General features: G+C 39.9%; 2 protein-coding genes and 1 long non-coding RNA gene across 4 annotated transcripts in view; 1 reads left to right on the top strand and 2 right to left on the bottom strand.

The window, feature by feature from the left end:
• The window catches only part of LOC139759939 (calpain-A-like), a 39,276-nt gene extending 30,710 nt beyond the window's left edge, over window positions 1-8,566 (bottom strand). For both annotated transcript variants that reach the window (XM_071682592.1, XM_071682593.1), the window contains exons 1-2: window positions 8,547-8,566; window positions 6,763-7,504 (exon numbers count right to left, since the gene is read on the bottom strand). In XM_071682592.1, the coding sequence (XP_071538693.1) occupies window positions 6,763-6,861 (99 nt within the window). In that variant the 5' untranslated portion in view covers window positions 6,862-7,504; window positions 8,547-8,566. The remainder of the gene's footprint in view (window positions 1-6,762; window positions 7,505-8,546) is intronic.
• Window positions 4,305-23,391, top strand: LOC139759940 (uncharacterized). Its single transcript, XR_011715173.1, has 4 exons — window positions 4,305-4,494; window positions 15,827-15,946; window positions 18,795-18,892; window positions 22,566-23,391. It is a non-coding gene; the product is annotated as an uncharacterized lncRNA (long non-coding RNA).
• The window catches only part of LOC139759938 (uncharacterized), a 38,780-nt gene continuing 29,380 nt past the window's right edge, over window positions 14,062-23,461 (bottom strand). The window contains 4 exon segments of the mRNA XM_071682591.1: window positions 14,062-17,264; window positions 17,864-18,034; window positions 18,453-18,577; window positions 22,586-22,727. Of these exon segments, the coding sequence (XP_071538692.1) occupies window positions 17,122-17,264; window positions 17,864-18,034; window positions 18,453-18,577; window positions 22,586-22,727 (581 nt within the window). The 3' untranslated portion in view covers window positions 14,062-17,121.

Below are 23,461 nucleotides of genomic sequence, written 5' to 3'. Positions count from 1 at the left end.
AGTCGCACGAATAACCTTAGAGTTCCTGATGCGATGGTACGACTGTTGAGCAGGGCAGTACGACCTTTGAACACGACGATTTACGACCCTTGAGTCTGACGGTAAGACCCTGGAACACGACGGTACGACGCTTGAGAATGACGGTACGACCCTTGAACACGACAGTTGTACGACCTCTGAGCACGACGGCAGTACAACCCTGGAACACGACGGTACGACCCTTAGGTATGATCACCCGGCCCTTTCCCTCGACCCTTAAAAACGTCAGGAAAATTGGTGACCTTATCACACCCATAGGTCGTACCGACGTGCTCAATGGTCGTATATACGTGCCAAAAGTCGTATCGTCGTGCGCAAGCGTCGTGGCGACGTGCTCAGGATCGCGCCAGTGTGGATTTACCGGCATGCTCAAGGGTGCATGATATAGAGACCCTTGAGCTCCTATCAAGATGGGTAAGACGTCCACTAAGAGCTGACTTAATCTTTATCTCATCCAAGAACATAGCGCAAGATAAGCTTTCAACAATATAAGGTAATCTTATAAGTTACTGATCTTTTTTGTGTTGTTAGCTGAGACAGCGCGGGCAACTGAAGCCTTGATCGAAGCCATCTCATTAACATATATATATATATATATATATATATATATATATATATATATATATATATATATATATATATATATATATATATATATATATCCTAACCTACTCTCGGCACCCGTTTTATCGACCAACCTCTAAGGGGGTGACTGTGGACCGACTGCCGCATCCACAATTCGAACCTATACACTCGACCTTGGGCGGCCCGCCTGGGAATGCTTCCCAGTCAGGAAGGCTAACTGTTATCTACCTATTTATCTATTCATCTATCTCACTCCATCTCCTCCCTCCCTCTCTTTCTCTCGCCCGGCTCACAGAACCAGCGTGTGACGAAAAGACCGACACAGACTCGCCCTAAGATGCGTTTAATATTTCATCTGACATTCAGAGTTAGTGACGTAGCGATCCTCAGCTTCTGTGTGTGTGTGTGTGTGTGTGTGTGTGTGTGTGGGAATTGTAATGCGCATATCAACCACGCCTCTCCATGTCGTGTGGGCTCAGGACACACTAAAGAACATGACGGGACTTGAGTGCATGAACAAACTTAAAATCGTCAGTGTTTGTAGACCTGTTATACACATTGTGATAAGCAGGGAAATTTGTATAGATGTTGGGAATGTGTAGGTGTGTGGGGGGAGGAGGTCAAGTTCTGGTCCTTTGGAGGTATTTGAAGTTCAATGGAACATGAAAGACTGCAGAGGAAGTCGTCTATATGGTTCATAACCAATATGATAACTGGGCCTCTGAGGGAATATCCTCACCTGGCCCCCTTCTCTGTTCCTTCTCTTGGAAAAATTAAAAAAAAAAAAGAAAGAGGGGAGGATTTCCAGCCCCCCGCTTCCTCTCCTTTTAGTCGTCTTCTACGACACGCAGGGAATACGTGGGAAGTATTCTTTCTCCCCTATCCCCAGGGATATATATATATATATATATATATATATATATATATATATATATATATATATATATATATATATTCAGGCTGGTAATGGTAAGCAATTGCTTCATACTATTCGAATCTTTGAAACTATATGTTGAGGTATAAGACACATTGGATACATAAGACTATCAGAAATAGCTTTGATTAAATCATGCCAACGTTGTGCAAAATATGGGTAAATTGAGTTCTTTTGGTGCCGGAATGTTGAGGAATCCATCCATATGGCAACACCGCAACCATAGCAACAATATGTTTGTACAAGAAGTTCCAAGTTCCTAAGTGTTTCCGTGCGTTAGGCGGCTGAGTAATGTGGTAATTATACCTCCTATGCTACTCGTTTTTTACGTTGCTGAGCTTTGGAAGTCTTACCCCCCTCTCCCCTCGTCCCCTGATGTCTCTCCTAACAGCTATGCCCTAAGACCTCTTTTGAAATAGGTCGGTTCTTCCACCTTCTCCCATAACTCTTAGAACATTCTTCTCTTTCTCTTTATTCTCTTTATTTCTCTATCACTTTAAACTCTTCTATGTGTCTTTTAAGGCCTGGCTTCGACAAGGGCTTTCGTTCGTCACTGTCGTCTTCGACGCGAAAGAATTCGTGTGTTTTAAATTAACTCTGAAAAAAAATAAATATTGATAGATAAGATGGTGTTTAATCTAGCATATGCAGATGGCTGCGACCTTTGAGCACGACGGTACGACCCTTAGGTATCAAGACCTATCATACTCGGGGAGCGTATGCCTTCGTGCTCAAGGATCGTACCATTCCTGTCAAAGGATAGTACCCTCCAGCTCAAGGATCGTACCATTCCTGTCAAAGGATCGTACCCTCCAGCTCAAGGATCGTACCATTCCTGTCAAAGGATCGTACCCTCCAGCTCAAGGATCGTACCATTCCTGTCAAAGGATCGTACCCTCCAGCTCAAGGATCGTACCATTCCTGTCAAAGGATCGTACCCTCCAGCTCAAGGATCGTACCATTCCTGTCAAAGGATCGTACCCTCCTGATCCAGGATCGCGCCCTTCGTACTCTAGGATCGTACGTTCCTGCTCAAATATCGTACCTTTCGTAGTCAAGGATCGTAACTTAGAGGGGGTGACTGTCTACAGGATGGAGCTGAACTCCTTTACGATCAAGTGCATGACCATAAGGTCCTCAAACTACTACGAGACAACAATCATAACTTTCCTCACGTCATGATATGTTTCCAATCATTTATGATTTTTAATTTTCAATTTCGAGATTCGAAATCCTCCATCGGCATGACCTCGAGACTCGATAGTCCTCAACGTCAAAGTTGTGCTGTGTTCATGTAGTCCAACACACATCATCTGGCAGTCTTTGATGTTCACTTGTAGACTTTTCAAATACTGCCAATATTCGGCAGTTGATAGACGGCCCTTGAATACACTTAAAGTATTCGGTGGTCAGAGGAGATTCTTTGAATTCAGTCGATACTCAGTACCACAAAGTGATCCTTGATATATATATATATATATATATATATATATATATATATATATATATATATATATATATATATATATATATATATATATATATATTCTACAGTCGACGTCAGGGAACTGAATTATGTACAGAACACCAGAACTTAAGTTTCAAAGATTAAACTTTAAACATTTGTGATCCACTGTTGACCTTTTACGAATTGATGCCGCATACACAGCAAGCTCCCGGGTGCCTTCCACTCTGCAGCTAATGGCCTCTGGGTTCCCGGAAGTGACTGAGATTAATGAGTAGATTAATGAGAAATGTTATACATGACTAATGTTGTGTAAGAAATTGATTATCACGGTAAATTAATCATCTTATGGGTAGGTTATTTTACTTATAATATCGTTGTTTGTTCTTCTAAGTTGCTAGAGGAATGTGTGAAGTTGCAATACTTATGATTACTTGATGATTCCTTTAAGGAGGGTGCGAGATTATGATATCAAATAAGACGTGGCTACTTATGGTGAACTATAAGTATGTTTCTAAGTGAGAGTGATACGGTGGCTAAGTATACAACGAAATACATTGTAATTCTATCAGATCTCTCCGTAAGTTTATATGCTTGGTACAGTGCGTGACGTAAATCTTAAAGGCCTTTGTAAACGAAGACGGTTAAGGTAAAGCGATTCGATGCTCTTTATACCTCTGGTTCAGGCAGAGTTTTACAGGCTAGTTCTACATTTAAACTTATCAAACTACTAGTACACCATGATATAACATATGAAATGTATCTACTACGAAAAATCTTATCTATCCATACACTTACATGAAATTACATAACGTATGCACGTCTTAATCATCGTCTCCAAAATAAGTATAAACTTGTTCTACAACTACCATTTCTTGTTGACAGAAAGGTGAGTTTTGGTGGGAGGATATATTCTACAAAGAGGACAAAGGCGTCCGTGCCAGCTACTGAATACTTTATTGCATCGGAAAGGATTGATCGACAGCATTCGTCAGTTTATATAAAAAGAGGTCCTCCAGCATAGCAGTCAGGGCTCCACCAATCAGCGAGCTCTTCACGAATTACGTCACGAGCGATGCACGAAACGTTTTGCTCCTCTGTCATAAATCCCTGACGCCTAATTTAGAAAGTCCAATTTTTCCCTAGGGTTCGACTTTTTTTTTATAAACAACTCACAACTTCATGTACAATCAAGGAGAATACTTTGGCCAATAACAAACGCCAGATACCAAAACATGCTACCAGCGTTCGTCTAATTGTAAATAAATCCAGGATTCAATCCGGCTAGGACAGCACAGGTGTTGAGGAGGACAGTGAGACTCGTCGACCACCATAGTACCTGAAGCTGTCTGGCTGTTGCTCCCCACACCAAACTGGGCGACGTGACCACAGTGATGATGTCGCCAGATGTTAGTTCTACTGTCGTCCTGCCGTCACACGCTCGCTGCAACAGTCGTCGCCATTAAATCAGGTAATCCAGCTTTGGGTCGCGTAGTGTCCTCGATGTTGCTGGTAGTGGTGATGGTTGTTTACAAATACCGGTAACGCTTATGGTATTAGTAATGTTGCTAGAGTAGTGCTGTTTATGGTGCAGGTTGAAGTGCCAGTTATGGTACTGGTCGTGATGTACATGATACTAATTATGGTGTTGTTTATCTTTTATTGGTGTGGCTTCATTACCGCCCTAGAGTACTCCAGTATGGCCCTCGTAGGCTAAGGGCCCCCGAAATCTCGTAGAGGAAAGACGTCGAAGTTTTATTCGTGCTAGACTCGGAGTGACCAACTGAGGATCATATTGGTTCTGGTGCCGTTAGTGAGATGGTAACAGGGAAGGCCTGGTGTAGGGTATGATCGTGCGTTTGTATACTTGCAGCAATGGGTAATTGCCAGTTCTTATCCACCACTCTGTTGAAAGGTATTATGAGGACCGCATCATTAGTGTTTTATGTATTTAATGTGTCATCCTCAGTGATATGTATTATACATACATGTATTAATGTTTTTGCAAGTAGAAAGTAATTGATTGACGTGTATTTCTTTAAATATGTGGTTTTAAAAGGGTGTGTTACGTGTTTGGGGTGCGACCGTTTCGTGTTGGGTTGGTTGATGTTCATATGAATGTTTGTTTCTCTCCAATATTGGCTAGTGGAAGGGGTTTCGGGTTATTTACTTTCCTAACTTTATGTAATTTGATGATTTATCGACTTTTAGTGTTTCATAAAAGGGTGAATAATGGTGTTTTTACAACTGTGGAGAAACGGACAGGTTTGTGATGAAAAAAATAGTTTAAAAATTGAGTTGCATGATGAGAGCTGATTCTTGCGTATGTGTTTAGAAATGGCGTGGGTTAAATTCGATGATTACTATGAAGATGAAGGGAAAATAGACCAACCTTATCTTCCCAAACGAAGTTTATGAATTCCCAAAGGCAATTTTTAGAAACGACAAATAAAAAGGTCATGGCTCTAGTATTTCCCAGTCGGAGCACCATTCTCAGCGACACATCATCCGATATTCATTGTTTGATGAATTATTTGGTTTAATGAAATGATTAAACAGGAAGCTAAGATAGTAATTGGTGGACCAACCATTAAGTGAACCCTTTGCATAACGTATCGAAAACCCTTGATAATGCATAGAGGAGTGCCAGACACGTGCCTCGGGTCCAAGCCTTGGAGAGGAGGCACAGGAAGACTGCTCACAAGAACAGTATATCTGTAGGACTGCGCGAGTGTGAGAGCAGTGACATCTCAGCCTACGGGAAGGGATGGTTGAAGAGAGGAGAGCCAGTGAAACTGATTTTATTCCATCTTCCTGATAGAGATGGAGGTAGAACCAACCCAGATATATGTGAGCAGTACTCCATACTATGGCGCGTGAATCCCTTATGAATATAAAAAGAGCTGCTCAATGAAAAAGTCTTTGCCACAGTTTTTGTGGAAGTAGACTTTATGATTCATTCATGTCTGTTGAGACGGCACGGGCAACTGAATGGCCTGTTTAAACCCATCTTACGCTATTTGCCTATACCTTGCCCTAAGCCATGTGCCCAGTTTAATCGACCAGTCCCACACGGGAGGATGAACAGCTAGGATGAGTGCGAACACACTGTTGCGAACGGGATTCGATGTTGATTAGGTGGTTTCCAGAATTGAGTAAAGGGTATGGTTATGCCCCACATGTTAATGTTATCATGGGCGAATCATGGCACAGTGAAGTTGATAAGAGGGAAAAGAATGACCATTAGGAGGGTAAATTCCATTTTAGTTTCGTGTGTATGATATGCCATGGCTCCCTTGTACTGTTAAAAGGGAGGGTCACGTGTTGATGTCTATTGGATGCATGTCTATCGGGAGTTAGCAAAGTCACTGAGGATTTTTGTGGGGATTCCATTGTTCGGCTACGAAAATTAGTTTTTTTTTTTTTTAATGTGAAGAATTACTGTATAGGTGGTATTTTGGTGCGTTGTGGTGTTAAGGTGTTAATGTTGTCTGTACAGGAAGGAGGCAACGATATTTTTCCTTTTCACCTTCGAGATTGGTTCGTAAATGGATACCAGACGTATGCTGGATTATATATATATATATATATATATATATATATATATATATATATATATATATATATATATATATAGATATGAGACTGAAGCTTGGTATATATATACAAGGCTAAGGGATGAAGCAACACCCTTGTTACACACACACACACACACACACACACACACACACACACCTACCGGGGGCATGGTGCCTGCACCGTTGGGAGCCGCCTTGACTTGTTCGCTGGGGTTCACCTCAGGGGAGGGAGGAGCCGGCTGGCTCGCCCCACACCCCATCCTCTCTCCTTCGTCGCCGCCTTCTCCAGGATGGTCTCTCGTGCTCGCACCAGGGGCTTACTACTGCTTCTGCTGTCCTACTTCCACCTCCTCCTGCTACTCCTTCTGCTGCTCCTTCCTTGGAAGTTACTGCTACTTTTTCATCCGTTCCTGCTGGTGCTGCCTCCTATGGAATGTTGCCTCTGGTGTACCAGCCGTTGCTATTGCTCCTGTTTTCAGATTATCGTTCTCCCAACTGCCTCTTCTGGTCTTCATCTACTGCCCTGTTCCCCGTCTGTACAAGCGCAGTACACCTGCGTAGAGTCAGTAAACTGCCACTGTTTTTGATGGACCTATCCCTCGCCAGTTAACGTATCCAGTCCTGAGCCTCCATCAAACGTCCTTCTCGTGTGTTTCAAAAGTTCTTTTATTTGACACTGGTTTATTTTCTTGCTGCTAGGGTGTGCGTGTGTGTGTTGCTCGCTTTCCCTTGCTTCTGATCACGCAGGTGTGAGAGATGCTTGCTTGGCCAGAGCTGGGATTGGAATGCGCACCATCCATTCACTTTGGATTCACTTGCGTCTTCTCATCTTCTCTTCACTTTTATCGATTTTTGTTACTCTCTTTTTCATTACCATCCTCCATGTCTCCCATCACTAGGAAGCTAAGCAAAAAAATAAATATTCTTAATGGAAATTACATTTTCATGACATTTAACGCACGTCGTGTTTCTTAAGGTATCCCAAACAGATAGAAGTCTACATAGAGAAATATACAAGATTATTAAACGTGAAACAATATTTTTTTTCCTCGAACTCGCAATATGAAAAAATAGATTATAAACATTCATATAAGACCAAAACTCCTGTCTCTCTCTCGTCACTATGGTGTTGGTAGCCATCTTGGCAAGTCTCGTCCCGGTAGACACGACATAGTTTTTTTTTTGGGTCACGCAACAGGTCCAGTGTCCCCCTCACGCATTACCTACATACTAATAATTTACTCCTTGTTTTTTGAGAGGTGCTGGAGGTATGTGTGTGTGTGTGTGTGTGTGTGTGTGTGTGTGTGTGGTGTCTGGTTATGCTAAAGTGTCTGTGTTGTGCGAGTTTAACTGTGGTTGTGATTTGTGTGTGAGGGGAGGCGTGGGAGGGGTTATTATATCAGGGGTCACAGTATGTGTGTGTGTGTGTGTGGTGGGCATGGTATGTTCTGGTTAATGTGTAGGGTGGATCGATGTATAATAGGGGTAATCAGGTTCAGGTTTGTATAAATGGAGTTTGTGTGTTAGTGGGGCAAGGCTGGTGGAATGCGGTCTATGTGAAGGAGAGTTGGGTGTAGGTGTCGCTTTGCTTGGTGTATTATTCCTGTGTTTAGTGAGCTCGGTATGTGTAAACATAAGCTCCTCAGATAGAACATATTTCATAGTCATATCTCGTCCAGCCGCATTTTTCTACGACAGCTTCACACTATACCCTGTAAGATTTAGTAGTATCACAATAGGATATATATTTCATGATATAGTCATCCAAATATTTTGTATAGAATTTCTGATAATGAACCGGGTGGAGATCACAGACGCTCCCGTTATCACACTGCCAGCAACCACAGATCTTTGACACGTCTTCTTCTTAATAATGTATGTATTTATAAGGTTGCTTTATGTAATAGTTTGAGTGTTCGTAATGTCACGAAGGAGGAGTTCTGACACACACGTTCCTCCTGACGCCAAGAGCCACAGTGACTGAGACTGTTTCTCTAGCCGAGGGGCGAGTGCTGTAGTGAGGGGCGGATTTGGGACTTAAACCTTCGAATTCTTTCTCGCATTCCGTCACTCAGGCTTAGATCAGTAAGGTTTTTACCTTATGTATGATATAACATTTACCCAAGAAATATAGTTGATGTCTTAATTGAGTTACTCTTAGGGTTATGTAAATTAAATGGCGTTTATTGGGCTGGCGGAGTATGGCAGGAAAGGCGACCCGACCCCCACAGTAGATCATGCGCTCCGAGTAAGTAATTTCCAAGTCATTCATAGCAAAGGCAGTAACTCTGGGGAACCATGGTGTTCCCGGACACACCCACCACTTAACTTTGCTATTTTTAAACCCCTTCTCACATATCATAATGGTGAGATTTTAAGTGTATTCTTCATTTTTTCTGCGGAGTTCACTTTGCATGTAGCTGGGCATAAGATAATAGTTTCGTACCCAGTTATTATCCATATTAGTCGACTGAATATAACAAAACAATTATCAAGTTGTTTACACACACAATATTGTGAACTGAAGACATGTGTGGTGCACATTTGCGACGAAAATTCAAAGTATTTCAGCACTCGAACTCCTCCTAGCATTAGCTAGATGTGCTGCTTTCATGTCTGGTATAATTAGAGTGGAAACGAATATAATATGATATGCACAGGAGGGTCATCGATCCAGCATACCTGTTTTGGGGGATTTATATGCATAGATGATTGTCTCTTACGATAGCGTAATCACATGAGGACCTCGTTCACACATTGTCCACACTCCTCCTCTCTTGTACTGAAACTGTGGCAGAGTACAGATATATGATAGGGTAACGATATCGACGATTGTAATATGAAACTGAAATTGACGATTTATCGTCATGATCTTAGCGACGACTGTTATTTCAACGGGTCACAAAACGTTAAAAGGACTACCGTGAAGCATATTCTCCTTTTGTCACCCATTCAAAGTATATATTCATATATTCCTCCCTTTTCTTTATGAACATGTCTGAGTTCCATGGGATTTTGTAATGTTCTCGTCGCCCAAGTAATAAAACGCACGACTGTCCTATAGGAGGTCGATTTACACTCGTGAACAAGGAAGAACTGTTAACCTGACCTCATTATCCCTTGCTTGATCCCATTCCCGACCTGCGTAGAGTGTGATCGATCGCCCGCCACCCGCACATACCACACCGAACACTTTTCGGAAAGGTTCTGCCGTGTTACACTGACTAGAATTATGTACATATGCTTGTGGCATGAGAAGCGTGGGAGGTGGGCAGATTAGAAAGGGTACTGAGTAGTGGGATGAAGAAGTAAGATTACTTGTGAAAGAGAAGAGAGAGGCATTTGGCCGATTTTTGCAGGGAAATAGTGCAAATGACTGGGAGATGTATTGAAGAAAGAGGCAGGAGGTCAAGAGAAAGGTGAGAGGTGAAAAAGAGTATGAGAAATGGGATGAGAGAGTATCATTAAATTTTAGGGAGAATAAAAATGTTTTGGAAGGAGGTAAATAAAGTGCGCAAGACATAAAGAACAAATGGGAACATCGGTGAAGGAGGTAAATGGGGAGATAATAACAAGTAATGATGGAGTGAGTATTTTGAAGTTTTGTTGAATGTGTTAGATGATAGAGTGGCAGATATAGGGTGTTTTAGTCGAGGTGGTGTGCAAAGCGAGAGGGTCAGGGAGAATGGTTTGGTAAACAGAGAGGAGGTGGTGAAAGCTTTGCGGAAGATGAAAGCCGGCAAGGCGGCGTGTTTGGATGGTATTGCAGTGGAATTTATTAAAATAGGGGGTGAATGTGTTGTTGACTGGTTGGTAAGGGTATTCATGGTAAAGTGCCTGAGGATTGTCGGAATGCATGTATAGTGCCATTGTACAAAGGCAAAGGGGATAAAGGTGAGTTTTCAAATTACAGAGGTATAAGTTTGTTGAGTATTCCTGGGAAATTATATGGGAGGGTATTGATTGAGAGGGTGAAAGCATGTACAGAACATCAGATTGGGGAAGAGCGGTATTTTTTCAGGAGTGGTAGGCGATGTAAGGATCAGGTGTTTGCTTTGAAGAATGTATGTGAGAAATACTTAGAAAAATATGGATTTGTATGTAGCATTTATAGATGTAGAGAAGGCATATGTTAGAGTTGATAGAGATGCTCTGTGGAAGGTATTAAGAGCATATGGTGTGGGGGGCAAGTTGCTGGAAGCAGTGAAAAGTTTCTATCGAGGATGTAAGGCATGTGTACGGGTAGGAAGAGAGGAAAGTGATTGGTTCTCAGTGAATGTCTGTTTGCGGCAGGGGTGCGTGATGTCTCTGTGGTTGTTTAATTTGTTTATGGATGGTGTTCTTAGGGAGGTGAATGCAAGAGTTTTGGAGATATGGGCAAGTATGCAGTCTGTTGTGGATGACAGGGCTTGGGAAGTGAGTCAGTTGTTGTTTGCTGATGATACAGCGCTGGTGGCTAATTCGGGAGAGAAACTGCAGAAGGTGGTGACTGAGTTTGGTAAAGTGTGTGAAAGAAAGGTGAGAGTAAATGTGAATAAGAGCAAGGTTATTAGGTACAGTAGGGTTGAGGGACAAGTCAATTGTGAGGTGGGTTTGAATGGAGAAAGACTGGAGGAAGGGAAGTGTTTTAGATATCTGGGAGTATATATATATATATATATATATATATATATATATATATATATATATATATATATATATATGTATAGGGGAGAAAGAATACTTCCCACGTATTCCCTGCGTGTCGTAGAAGGCGACTAAAAGGGGAGGGAGCGGGGGGCTGGAAATCCTCCCTTCTCATTATTTTTTTAATTTTCCAAAAGAAGGAACAGAGAAGGGGGCCAGGTGAGGATATTCCCTCAAAGGCCCAGTCCTCTGTTTTTAACGCTACCTCGCTAACGCGGGAAATGGCGAATAGTTTAGAAAAAAAAATATATATATATATATATATATATATATATATATATATATATATATATATATATATATATATATATTTAATTTATCTATTTTGCTTTGTCGCTGTCTCCCGTGTTAGCGAGGTAGCGCAAGGAAACAGACGAAAGAATGGCCCAACCCACCCACATACACATGTATATACATACGCGTCCACACGCGCAAATATACATACCTATACATCTCAATGTATACATATATATACACACAGACATATTCATATATACACATGTACATAATTCATACTGTCTGCCTTTATTCATTCTCATCGCCACCCCGCCACACGTGTGTGTGTGTGTGTGTGTGTGTGACAGCCATTTCCTGTGTTAGTGAGGCAGGAACAGAAGAAGAAAAGCCGCATGCGCTCACATCCATTCTCTAGATATCATGTCTAATGCACTGAAACCACAACTCCCTATGCTTATCTAGGCCTCGCAGACCTTTCCATGGTTTACCCCAGATGCTTCACATTCCCTAGTTCAGTCCATTGACAGTAAGTTGACCCCAGTATACCACATCGTTCCAGTTCAGTTTCACCCTCCTGCATGTTTAGGCCCCAGATGCTCAAAACATTTTTCACTCCAACTTTCCATCTCCAATTTGTCTCTCCTTCTTCCTTGTTTAATACACTTCTGACACATATATCAAGTCTGTACAAGCTGTGAATTAAGTAGGCTGCTGAATTCACCATCTTTAGTCTTAAGGTTATCTGGGCAGTTTTTTATTGCATTTCTTTTTGCCAAAATAAAAAGTGTGATGTAGGGTAGTGTTTCAAAGGCTGAGGGTATAATGAAATAAAACAGACACATAGGGATGGAGGTTTGCTTTAGGGTGGCAAGGCAAGAACAGTGGGCAAATGGCATTCACTCAAGCCAGTTTAAGTCAATTCATTTGGTAAATTCACTGTTACTAAATTTAGTTATCACTGAATTTGATTTTTATTTACATCTACTCATGGTGATACTAATTCCCATGAATGTAGTTAGAAACATAATGTTGACACTTTCCTGTCACCAGTCAGTAATGTTATCTACATCATACCGCAGGTTTACTTTCTTGATAAGCTGTATCAGTGCCCTGTTTAAAGTCACACAAGTGCTACATGGTTTTGTACTATTAATTTTTTATATGTATTCATTATACTTAGTCACTGTCTCCCATGTTAGTAAGGTAGCGCAAGAAAACGGAAGAAAGAATGGCCCAACTCACCCACATACACATGTATATACAGAAACACCCACACATGCATATATACACAGGTACATATCCATACTTGCTGCCTTCATCCATTTCCATTGCCACCCTGCCACACATGAAATGGCACCCTCCTCCCTCCCATGCGCATGAGGGAGCGCTAGGAAAGACAACAAAGGTCACATTCATTCACACTCAATCTCTAGCTGTCATGTGTAATGCACCGAAACCACAGCTCCCTTTCCACATCCAGGCCCCACAAAACTTTACGAGGTTTACCCGACGCTTCACATGCCCTGGTTCAATCCAGTGACAGCACATTTTGTACTATTTTATGAAAAATATTTATGTATCAATGCTTATATAGTTCATCTAAGAATATGTATGTGTAATACAGTGAAACAATTAGGTCACAAAGGAAGCCTTTATAAGCAGACTAGCAACTGAGTGCTCAGGCCTAGATGTAGTAAGGATTATAAAATTTTTGTAGTACTTCGTGAAACCATTATGAGGGTTGTTAGTTAGCAGGTAGCCACTTACCAGGGAGGTATATTACTGGTATTAACTGTTTGGGTATCTGGAGGGTTAGTGATGGCTGTGTAGTGAGCCAGTACTTCATTGATTGTCAGGTTGCACTCCTCTGACTCCATGAGGTGTCTTTTCTTTTTGCTTAACCCACACATGAACTGCTGGCATACTGTCTACAAACATACAATTTCTCCTAGCTTAACTCGCACATCTCATTCTTCGTAACTCTGTGGTGAGCACTATGTTCTAGCCCTGCCGTTTGACAAAACTGAGCATTGGATTGAAGTAGTAGGTAGGAACAATAGGTAAGAGCATTAGATAGAAAGTAGTATGTTAGAAACATTAGGTAGAAGTAGTAGGTTGTAACATTAGGTGGAAGCATTAGGTAGAAGTAGTAGGTTGTAACATTAGTTCGACACACTAGGCAGAAGTTGGTAGGAACATTTAGGCAGGAGCATTTTGAAACGCTGAGTTACCCCACTGCCAGAGGCCTGGGAAGGTTGAGGCACTAAAGGCTAAGAAGTGGCACTGGAGTTCACCATTCATGGAGACTTTTGATGCGGCCACCCCCTTGAGGGAGTTCCCAGAGGGAAAAGGCATTAGAGATACATATGGTGCTCGTGTGTCACCTACATGACAGCATAGAATATGAATGGGATTTTCCAGTTATAAATCATTTAATCATCATCTATAAGTAATATTTAGGATATAATGTGAAAGTAAGGCATTGCATACTATATGTATAATAATGTCTGCTTCATTGGAATCAATTTAAACAAATACAGTTTTTACATCTTTTAATGTGCAGAATCTGCATAGCATAAGAAGCATACACACAGTACAGCTGCGTAGCTGATGTGCAGAATTTACAATGTTTAAAGTTCTCCCATATCAACATTCAGAAAAAATTTCTCTAAAGGAACTATATTTACACACAATTCTTCACATATCATACAAGGGAAATAAATAAAAAAAGTTTGTCAGATTATGAAGGAATCATAAGATAGGACAGTTGATCATATGTTACATTCATGTAACTTCCCTGCATAGGAAGCTTTTGCATTAACTGTTTTGTGTAGATAGGAAGGAGCTTCACTGATGATTAGAGAATGCTAGAGTACTGATCAGTGAATGCAGTCTTGCATTTTCTGGAAGTAATATTTATGGAGTAGTGCGAGTAATTTCATGTTGCTCATACCCCCACATGTGATAATGTTAGACCTTGGCTTTCTGCACATATCAGCAGCTCCCTCTACAGAGATGATGTACACAACTATTTTTGATACTCGTAGAAAATCTGCAGGAGTGTGAGGAATATACATCTAGATGCGATGTTATATGATCATTGCTTTTAGGCAAAGGGAAAATGTTCCAAGTTCCTTCAGGTAAATAAAATCATATGAACAAGATTGATATATACAAAACACTTTACAACAGTTTAATTTTAGGTACTAAAGTTTACTAGAATGTATTACAACCAATTAATATCCAAAAAGCATTTTATTGTATGGCTTATTAAAAAAGTGCACATAATGCTGTAAACATAATGAACGATTATACACATTCCTGCCACATTTAGGCAGCACTAGCTCATAGTGTTCAGTCATTATAAAGACATGAGTTTAATCAAGTGGTGGAAACTGATGAAAGAATGAAAGGCTTAATTTTTTGGATGAAAAGCAGTGTTGGTAGTAGGTAAGAATATCAGAAGCATTACAAAGAAACATTAGATAGAAGTAGCAGATTAAGGTCATTAGGTGGAAGCATTAGGTAGAAGTAGTAAGTTGGAACATTAGACTACAACATAAAGTAGAAGTAGGCGATAGGAAAATTATTTAGGAGCCTCTAGAAACACTGTGCTAGCGTTGCCTTCTGTCAGCGGGACTGTTAAGGATGAGGCACTAAAGGCTAAGAAGCTGCACAGGAGTTCAACAGTTATGGAGGCTTTTTTGCAGGGGCTAACCCCTTGATGAAGTTCCCAAAGGGAATGGGTGACAGGAGATACAGATAGATAGATAGAAGAAAAGTTGGTAGCAAGGTGAAAAGATGCCATTCAGTATTAGATCCTGCATGTGGCAGTCATTGTAAGTTGCATTTTGTAGATACATGCAAACAAGTAGGACAATTGATCTTGGATCCTACTAGGAGTGGAATCATCTTGTAGCTAAAGCTTCACATATGATGATTTGTTAATTACAGGACCTCTCAAAACAAGTCAATATGTAAAAAGTGCACTAATGTTGTTACCAGCTAAGTCAAGTGGCAAAATTTTCAAACACTTCACTTATGTCAACATAGTATAAGTAGTATTACAGCACGACAATAATTTTTTTGTCACAATAATTAAGTTCTTCTGAAATCTAAACTACACAAAGCTGTCAGACCATACGCATTACCTCGACTTACAACAATATATTTCAAATATGTATTAACTGTATCATAAGGAGAATATATTTTAAAAACTCTTATTAGTTTACATGATACAACACTTGTAGATTTTTTTTTTTATCTAAGCTTATGATAAAGCAAATTTTCAACCTTTTTCAGAGTATATGCTCAAGATATGGCATATTTTCACAACCATTTCATCCATGGGAACTAAGGAAATATTTCAAATTGATCAGCAGTGTAAGGCTACAACACAGAAAACTATCAAGTCCTCAGCATGTAAGTAAGCTTAAAAAGGCAAGTTCCAAATCTTTTCAGTGCTGTACAAAGAAGACTGTAAATGTTCACCATTTTTTCATTGATTTCTACCATTTGAGTTCAGCGGAAATTTTCCAAACCATATCAACAGTGCTGTATCAAGATTTTGAACCTGCAATAGTAGTGTAACTACAGAGACCAAGTTCATACAACCTTTAAGAGGTGTGATCTGTACACACTGCTAATTCTAATGTTTTTAACAGATTTAGTATTTCATCATTATACTGTATGTCAAAATTTCATACACATCTGTGCCTCTACTGTAATTTAACAGCATGGAATATTCAAAACTACAGACACTTTAAGAATGCATGTTTTATTCTCATGTTTATCTTCAGGGAACTGTTTAGTTGAGGTGACTAACTAATAAGTTACTTTGATGCAGTATCTTTGATTCCAGTTTGTATTTTGGCAAACTGCTTGTAAATGCAGTCATCATCAAATGAGTTCCAGAGGACTACCCGTTAAAAGCCATGAAATAATCTAAGTTTGAAAACGTAAAAGAAATTTCCTTAACATATACTAATAGCTAATATTATCAAGATAAAGTAAAATATTTTTCAAAGGTTAACACAGGCTTGATAATATTTTATGTAAAGTGAACAGTATTCATTTATTTGTTTAATCATTTAGAATAGCATTTTAGTTTCTAGGATGGAGAGGTACTGATAATACAACATCCAGTCATAGATACATTTACTCGTTTGTGCACAGCACTAATACTTAAACTAGCTACTTAATTCCAAAAAGTAACTGGTAATATAATTTTGTACTGCATTGTATTCTAAGCTCTCATTTTTTGTTAAAAGTGAACAGTACCTAGTGTCCATTCCTAAATACTAAAAATCATAAAATTCACGACTAGGCAGTAGGATACAACAATACTAAAAGATAAAGAATATGTATATAGATTATTATAAAGATATACAGTCCATTTGTAAACTGTGATACTTCACATCATTGAATATATATTCTTTAAATAAAATATATGTTCTACATGTCATTTAGCAAGAACTAGAAAAATATAGCACATTTATACTTTCCATTTGATGTCACATCTCTGGGAACTTCATATAAAAGGTTTTGGTTCAGCTTTCTTGATAACTAGAGTGTAGGCATATCAGGTGCTAAGAAAGCTAAAAGTTATATGCGTAATACATGGCAGCTCTGAGAAAAGCCACCAGAGGGACTAACTTAAGGACTGAGGTATGTGACACAGAAGGGGCAGAACTGGGTGAATCCTCCAAATCTCCTGTGAGCACTTTCCACCAACTTTTTGCTGTAAAAGGGAAAGGGAATTATTTAGGAAACTGTCAGTAAGAAGAAACAGCTTTATGAAATAGAATGACTGCTACAAACTACACTGTATTTCTGTATTTTGAATTATTAACTAACATTGCGAGATACAAACATTGATACAGCAAAGAACCTATGTAAATATTTCGTTTGCTAAAACAGGAGCCAATGGCCATGGCTACTTTGAAAATTTAAGTACATACTGCAGAGGCAGTTTGAAATATTTACTTTAGGTTTTAATGTATTATTGGACTAAATTACACCTGATTTTCACTCATTACATGCCATGATAGGAAAAAGGGTCTCAGTACAGAGAGTCTTTTGTATGCCTAGAAAAAGTTAGCTAAAAGCAATAGATTCCTGTTTATGCCATTTATTTCAGCTTGCCAGTAGATGACAGCAGTTGGCAAAAAAGAGAACTGAAAATGATATCATATAAATAAAAAGCTATCTTTCATTCATTGGGAATGCTTTTCCCATTGTCATGTTTTCTATATGTATATATAATGATATGTGAAAAGAATCTCATTTTTAACAGATAATTCTATGCCTCTAACTATCAACCTGACAAAACCAACTTACACTTATCCTTCAGAATGTCATCCTCTTCAAGGCCTCCGCAAGTTCTATAAGGAACCTTCTTTGGGCGTTTTGGGTCTGGGTATACACCACGGATAGAGATGGTTGGGTGGTGCACAATACCACCTGCTAGGATACGTGAGAAGTCAAGCTCCAGCTGGTTAGCCTGGGGTCCTGCGGGAAATCATGAGGATAATTTGAATTTCATGGTAGCTTAAAGTTCAGGAACAGTATGGGAGTCAGCAGTAGGTGTCAGCAGTCATAATCAGTTAGGAGGTAGTTGCATGAGAAGAGGACACAGGAATTCCAAGGCTATTAAGGCTCATGGTGCAATAATCTTTAAAAAAAGTGGTGGGATTGGGATACAAAAAATATAAGAGAATATTAGGACACATGTAGGTGAACACTCAAAACAGGGATAACACCCTCATGGTGTGAATGATGAAAATGTATAACCAAAAGCACAAGTAATCATCCCAAATGGAAGGGAACCTTGGAATATAAGGAGAAAAGTTTATTATATATGTAATTAAGATACAGATGCTACTAAACATTAAAGGATAATGGTATCCAAGAGGGGCTAGGAACATACCCTTGAAGTGGACGACAAAGGTAACACACTCCAAATCACTGGATAAGGTCACAGTCTGCAAATCAGCAGCCAAGTACCACTCAGGTGCCCCAAGTACTTCCCTCACATCATCCATGAAGGTTGGTCTAAGGGAAAGGATTGGAGAAAAATGTGTGTGGTTTATATGAATTACTAACTCCATGGTATTTTTTTGGGGGGGAGATGGGAACATGGTCTTAGCTTTCAGTGAATATACACTTTAATCCTGTTTCTACTACACAGAGGGAGAAATATGTTTAAACATTATATTAGTACAATATGAATATATACTGAACATAGTGTAATTGTTTCTAATCCTGACAGAGATATATTCACGGGCTGCCCAAAGCAAGCTCACGGGTTTGAAACCTGGTTGCGGAAGTTAGTATGCAGTCAACCCAGCTGTCTGTCCATCCTAAGGGGTAAGTTGACGAACTGTGTCTGGCTGAGGCTAAAACATGAAAAAAAAATTTGTGTATATATAAGAATATATAAGAATGTATATGTAAGAAGGGGAGAGGGGGTTTGTTATTCCATGTATGGCGAGGTGGCGATGGGAATGAATAAAGGCAGACAGTGTGAATTGTGTCCATGGGTATATATGTATGTGTCTGTGTGTGTATATATATGTGTACATTGAGATGTATAGGTATGTATATTTGCGTGGGTGGACGTGTATTTATATACATGTGTATGGGGGTGGGTTGGGCCATTTCTTTTGTCTGTTTCCTTGCGCTACCTCGCAAACACGGGAGACAGCGACAAAGCAAAATAAATAATGAATAATAAATAGTATATATAAGAATGGCCCATCCACTCATATACACACACACACATATATATATATTTATTTATTTTTATTTTATCTAGCTTTGTCGCTGTCTCCCGCGTTAGCAAGGTAGCGCAAGGAAACAGACGAAAGAATGGCCCAACCCACCCACATACACATGTATATACATACACGTCCACACACGCACATATACATACCTATACATCTCAACGTATACATATATATACACACAGACATATACATATATACACATGTACATAATTCATAGTCTGCCTTTATTCATTCCCATCGCCACCCCGCCACACATGAAGTAACAAACCCTCTCCCCCCTTCATGTGCGTGAGGTAGCGCTAGGAAAAGACAACAAAGGCCACATTCGTTCACACTCAGTCTCTAGCTGTCATGTAATAATGCACCGAAACCACAGCTCAGTTTCCACATCCAGGCCCACAGAACTTTCCATGGTTTACCCCAGACACTTCACATGCCCTGGTTCAATCCATTGACAGCACGTCGACCCCGGTGTACCACATCGTTCCAATTCACTCTATTCCTTGCACGCCTTTCACCCTCTGCATGTTCAGGCCCCGATCACTCAAAATCTTTTTCACTCCATCTTTCCACTTCCAATTTGGTCTCCCACTTCTCTTCTTCCCTCCACCTCTGACACATATATCCTCTTTGTCAATCTTTCCTCACTCATCCTCTCCATGTGACCAAACCATTTCAAAACACCCTCTTCTGCTCTATCAACCACAATCTTTTTATTACCACACATCTCTCTTACCCTTTCATCACTTACTCGATCAAACAACCTCACACCACATATTGTCCTCAAAAATATCATTTCCAGCGCATCCACCCTCCTCCGCACACCTCTATCTATAGCCCACGCCTCGCAACCATATAACATTGTTGGAACCACTATTCCTTCAAACATACCCATTTTTGCGTTCCAAGATAACATTCTCGACTTCCACACATTTTTCAATGCTCCCAGAACTTTTACCCCCTCCCCTACCCTATGATTCACTTCCGCTTCCATGGTTTCATCCGCTGCCAAGTCCACTCCCAGATATCTAAAACACTTCTCTTCCTCCAGTTTTTCTCCATTCAAATTTACCTCCCGGTTGACTTGCCCCTCAACCCTACTGTACCTAATCACCTTGCTCTTATTCACATTTACTCTCAGCTTTCTTCTTTCACACACTTTACCAAACTCAGTAACCAGCTTCTCTCCCGAATCAGCCACCAGCACTGTATCATCAGCGAACAAAAACTGACTCACTTCCCAAGCTCTCTCATCCACAACAGACGGAATACTTGCCTCTCTTTCCAAGACTCTTGCATTCAGCTCCCTAACAACCCCATCCACAAACAAATTAAACAACCATGGAGACATCACGCACCCCTGCCGCAAACCAACATTCACTGAGAACCAATCACTTTCCTCTCTTCCTACACATACACATGCCTGACATCCTCGATAAAAACTTTTCACTGCTTCTAACAACTTACTTCCTACACCATATATTCTTAATACCTTCCACATAGCATCTCTATCAACTCTATCATATGCCTTCTCCAGACCCATAAATTCTACATACAAATCCATTTGTTTTTCTAAGTATTTCTCACAAACATTTTTCAAAGCAAACACCTGGTCCACACATCCTCTACCACTTCCGAAACCACATTGCTCTCCCCAATCTGACGCTCTGTACATGCCTTCTCCCTCTTTATCAATACCCTCCCATATAATTTCCCAGGAATACTCAACAAACTTATACCTCTGTAATTTGAGCACTCACTCTTATGCCCTTTGCCTTTGTACAATGGCACTATGCAAGCATTCCGCCAGTCCTCAGGCACCTCACCATGAGTCATACATACATTAAATAACCTTACCAACCAGTCAAGAATATAGTCACCCCCTTTTGTAATAAATTCCACTGCAATACCATCCAAACCCGCTGCCTTGGCAGCTTCCATCTTCCGCAAAGGTTTTGCTACCTCTTCTCTGTTTACCAAATCATTCTCCCTATCCCTCTCACTTTGCACACCACCTCGACCAAAACACCCTATATCTGCCACTCTATCATCAAACACATTCAACAAATCTTCAAAACACTCACTCCATCTCCTTCTCACATCACCACTACTTGTTATCACTTCCCCATTAGCCCCCTTCACTAATGTTCCCATTTGTTCCCTTGTCTTACACACTTTATTTACCTCCTTCCAAAACATCTTTTAATTCTCCCTAAAATTTAATGATACTCTCTCACCCCAACTCTCTTTTGCCATCTTTTTCACCTCTTGACCTCCTGCCTCTTTCTTTTTTTATACATCTCCCAGTCATTTGCATTATTTCCCTGCAAAACTTGTCCAAATGCCTCTCTCTTCTCTTTCACTAATAATCTTACTTCTTCATCCCACCAATCACTACCCTTTCTAGTCTGCCCACCCCCCATATATATATAAATGCCTATACCCACATATATACATACACAGACATATGCATGTATACACATGTACATATCCATACCTGCTTGCTTTCATCTATTCTTGATGCCAAGATGACCCAAAGGAAACAGCATCGCTATTCCCTGCTTCTGTGAAGTAGTGCCAGGAAAACAGACAAAAAGAGCTACATTCATTTACACTAAGTCTCTAACTATCATGTGTAATGCACTGAAACCACAACTCCCTATACACATCCAGACTCCACAGACCTTTCCATGGTTTACCCTAAACGTTTCACATGCCTTGGTTCGGTCCACTGACAGTACGTTGACCCTGGTATATCACATCGTTCCATTTCACTCTGTTCCTTGCACGCCTCTCCTTCCTGTATGTTCAGGCCCTGATTGCTCAAAATCTTTTTCACTCCATCTTTCCACCTCCAATTTGGTCTCCCGGTTCTTGTTCCCTCCACCTCTGACACATACACATCTGACACATATATCCTCTTCGTCAATCTTTCCTCTCATTCTCTCCATATGTCCAAACCATTTCAACACACCCTCTTCTGCTCTCTCAACCACACTCTTTATATTTCCACGCATCTCTCTTACCCTTTCATTACTCACTCGATCAAACCACCTCACACCACATATTGTCCTCGAATGTTTCATTTCCAACACATCCACAATAAAGAGAAATAGTTCATTGTATTGTACTGCATGACTAGAACCTACATTTATAGAAATTATTGCATTTATATAAGTATCAGTATTAAGAAAAGGCTGAGTTTACTAGTAAAAAGTATTCCAGATTTACTCAATTTTTTCTCTATCTTTCAGATATGTATGTTAGTACTCACGCAGAGAACTTTGGCACCTTCTTGAGGTTGACCCACTTGATGATATCATCATCAGGTTCAATGTTGGCACAGGCAAACCTCTCTACTCCAGCATTTTCATTGTGAATGATTATTGCTCGATTCATGATGCCATGTGGACCCCCTAGAGATAAAGGAAAATGTAGAGTGAATGTTAGAGGGTGCAGTACATAGGATATAAAGGCAGATATCAAATAAAAGGTTAATGGCAGAGGAGGAGAATGACACTGTGAAGTGATGGGCAACAGTGAGTGTGAGATAAAGAAGAGAGTAAGCAAATGAGTGGGAACATAAGAATTCAAATAAGAGAAAAACTGTAAGGCAGTGGCAGAGGTGAATGGTGATGAAAACATACATTGTAAAGTTACAATTCTAACAAAAAAATTAAACAAATGACAGCAAAAAGAAATTCTTCACGTAAAGATAACTCTGTTGAATATATACAAAACATATTTCTTCTTGTATGCCACCTTGCTTTAACAAAAACTGAGGAGAGTCCAACATTTTTTCTCCATATGAGTGATTTATGTTAATAGTATACCAACACATATAAACCATAACATATTTCTTCTTGTATGCCACCTTGCTTTAACAAAAACTGAGAGTCCAACACTTGTACTCCACATGAGTGATTTATGTTAATAGTATACCAACACACATAAAACATATGTTACTTTATGTAATTTTTAATCATAAGGAATAATACTTTCACTTTGTATGCTAAACTAATTTTTATACTAAACTAAATAAGTGTTCTCTTAAGCAACAATAAACAGTCTTTAATAGTACTTCTTATGTAATTCAAAAGAGATTACATAAATACCTAAACAGCAGCAACTACACTACTTTCAGTAAACT

The sequence above is a fragment of the Panulirus ornatus genome, chromosome 34 (genome assembly GCF_036320965.1).
Source record: "Panulirus ornatus isolate Po-2019 chromosome 34, ASM3632096v1, whole genome shotgun sequence".
Classification (NCBI taxonomy): Eukaryota; Metazoa; Arthropoda; class Malacostraca; order Decapoda; family Palinuridae; genus Panulirus; species Panulirus ornatus.
Note: the sequence above shows the minus strand (reverse complement) of the source record. Positions and strands in the feature narration are given on the sequence as shown.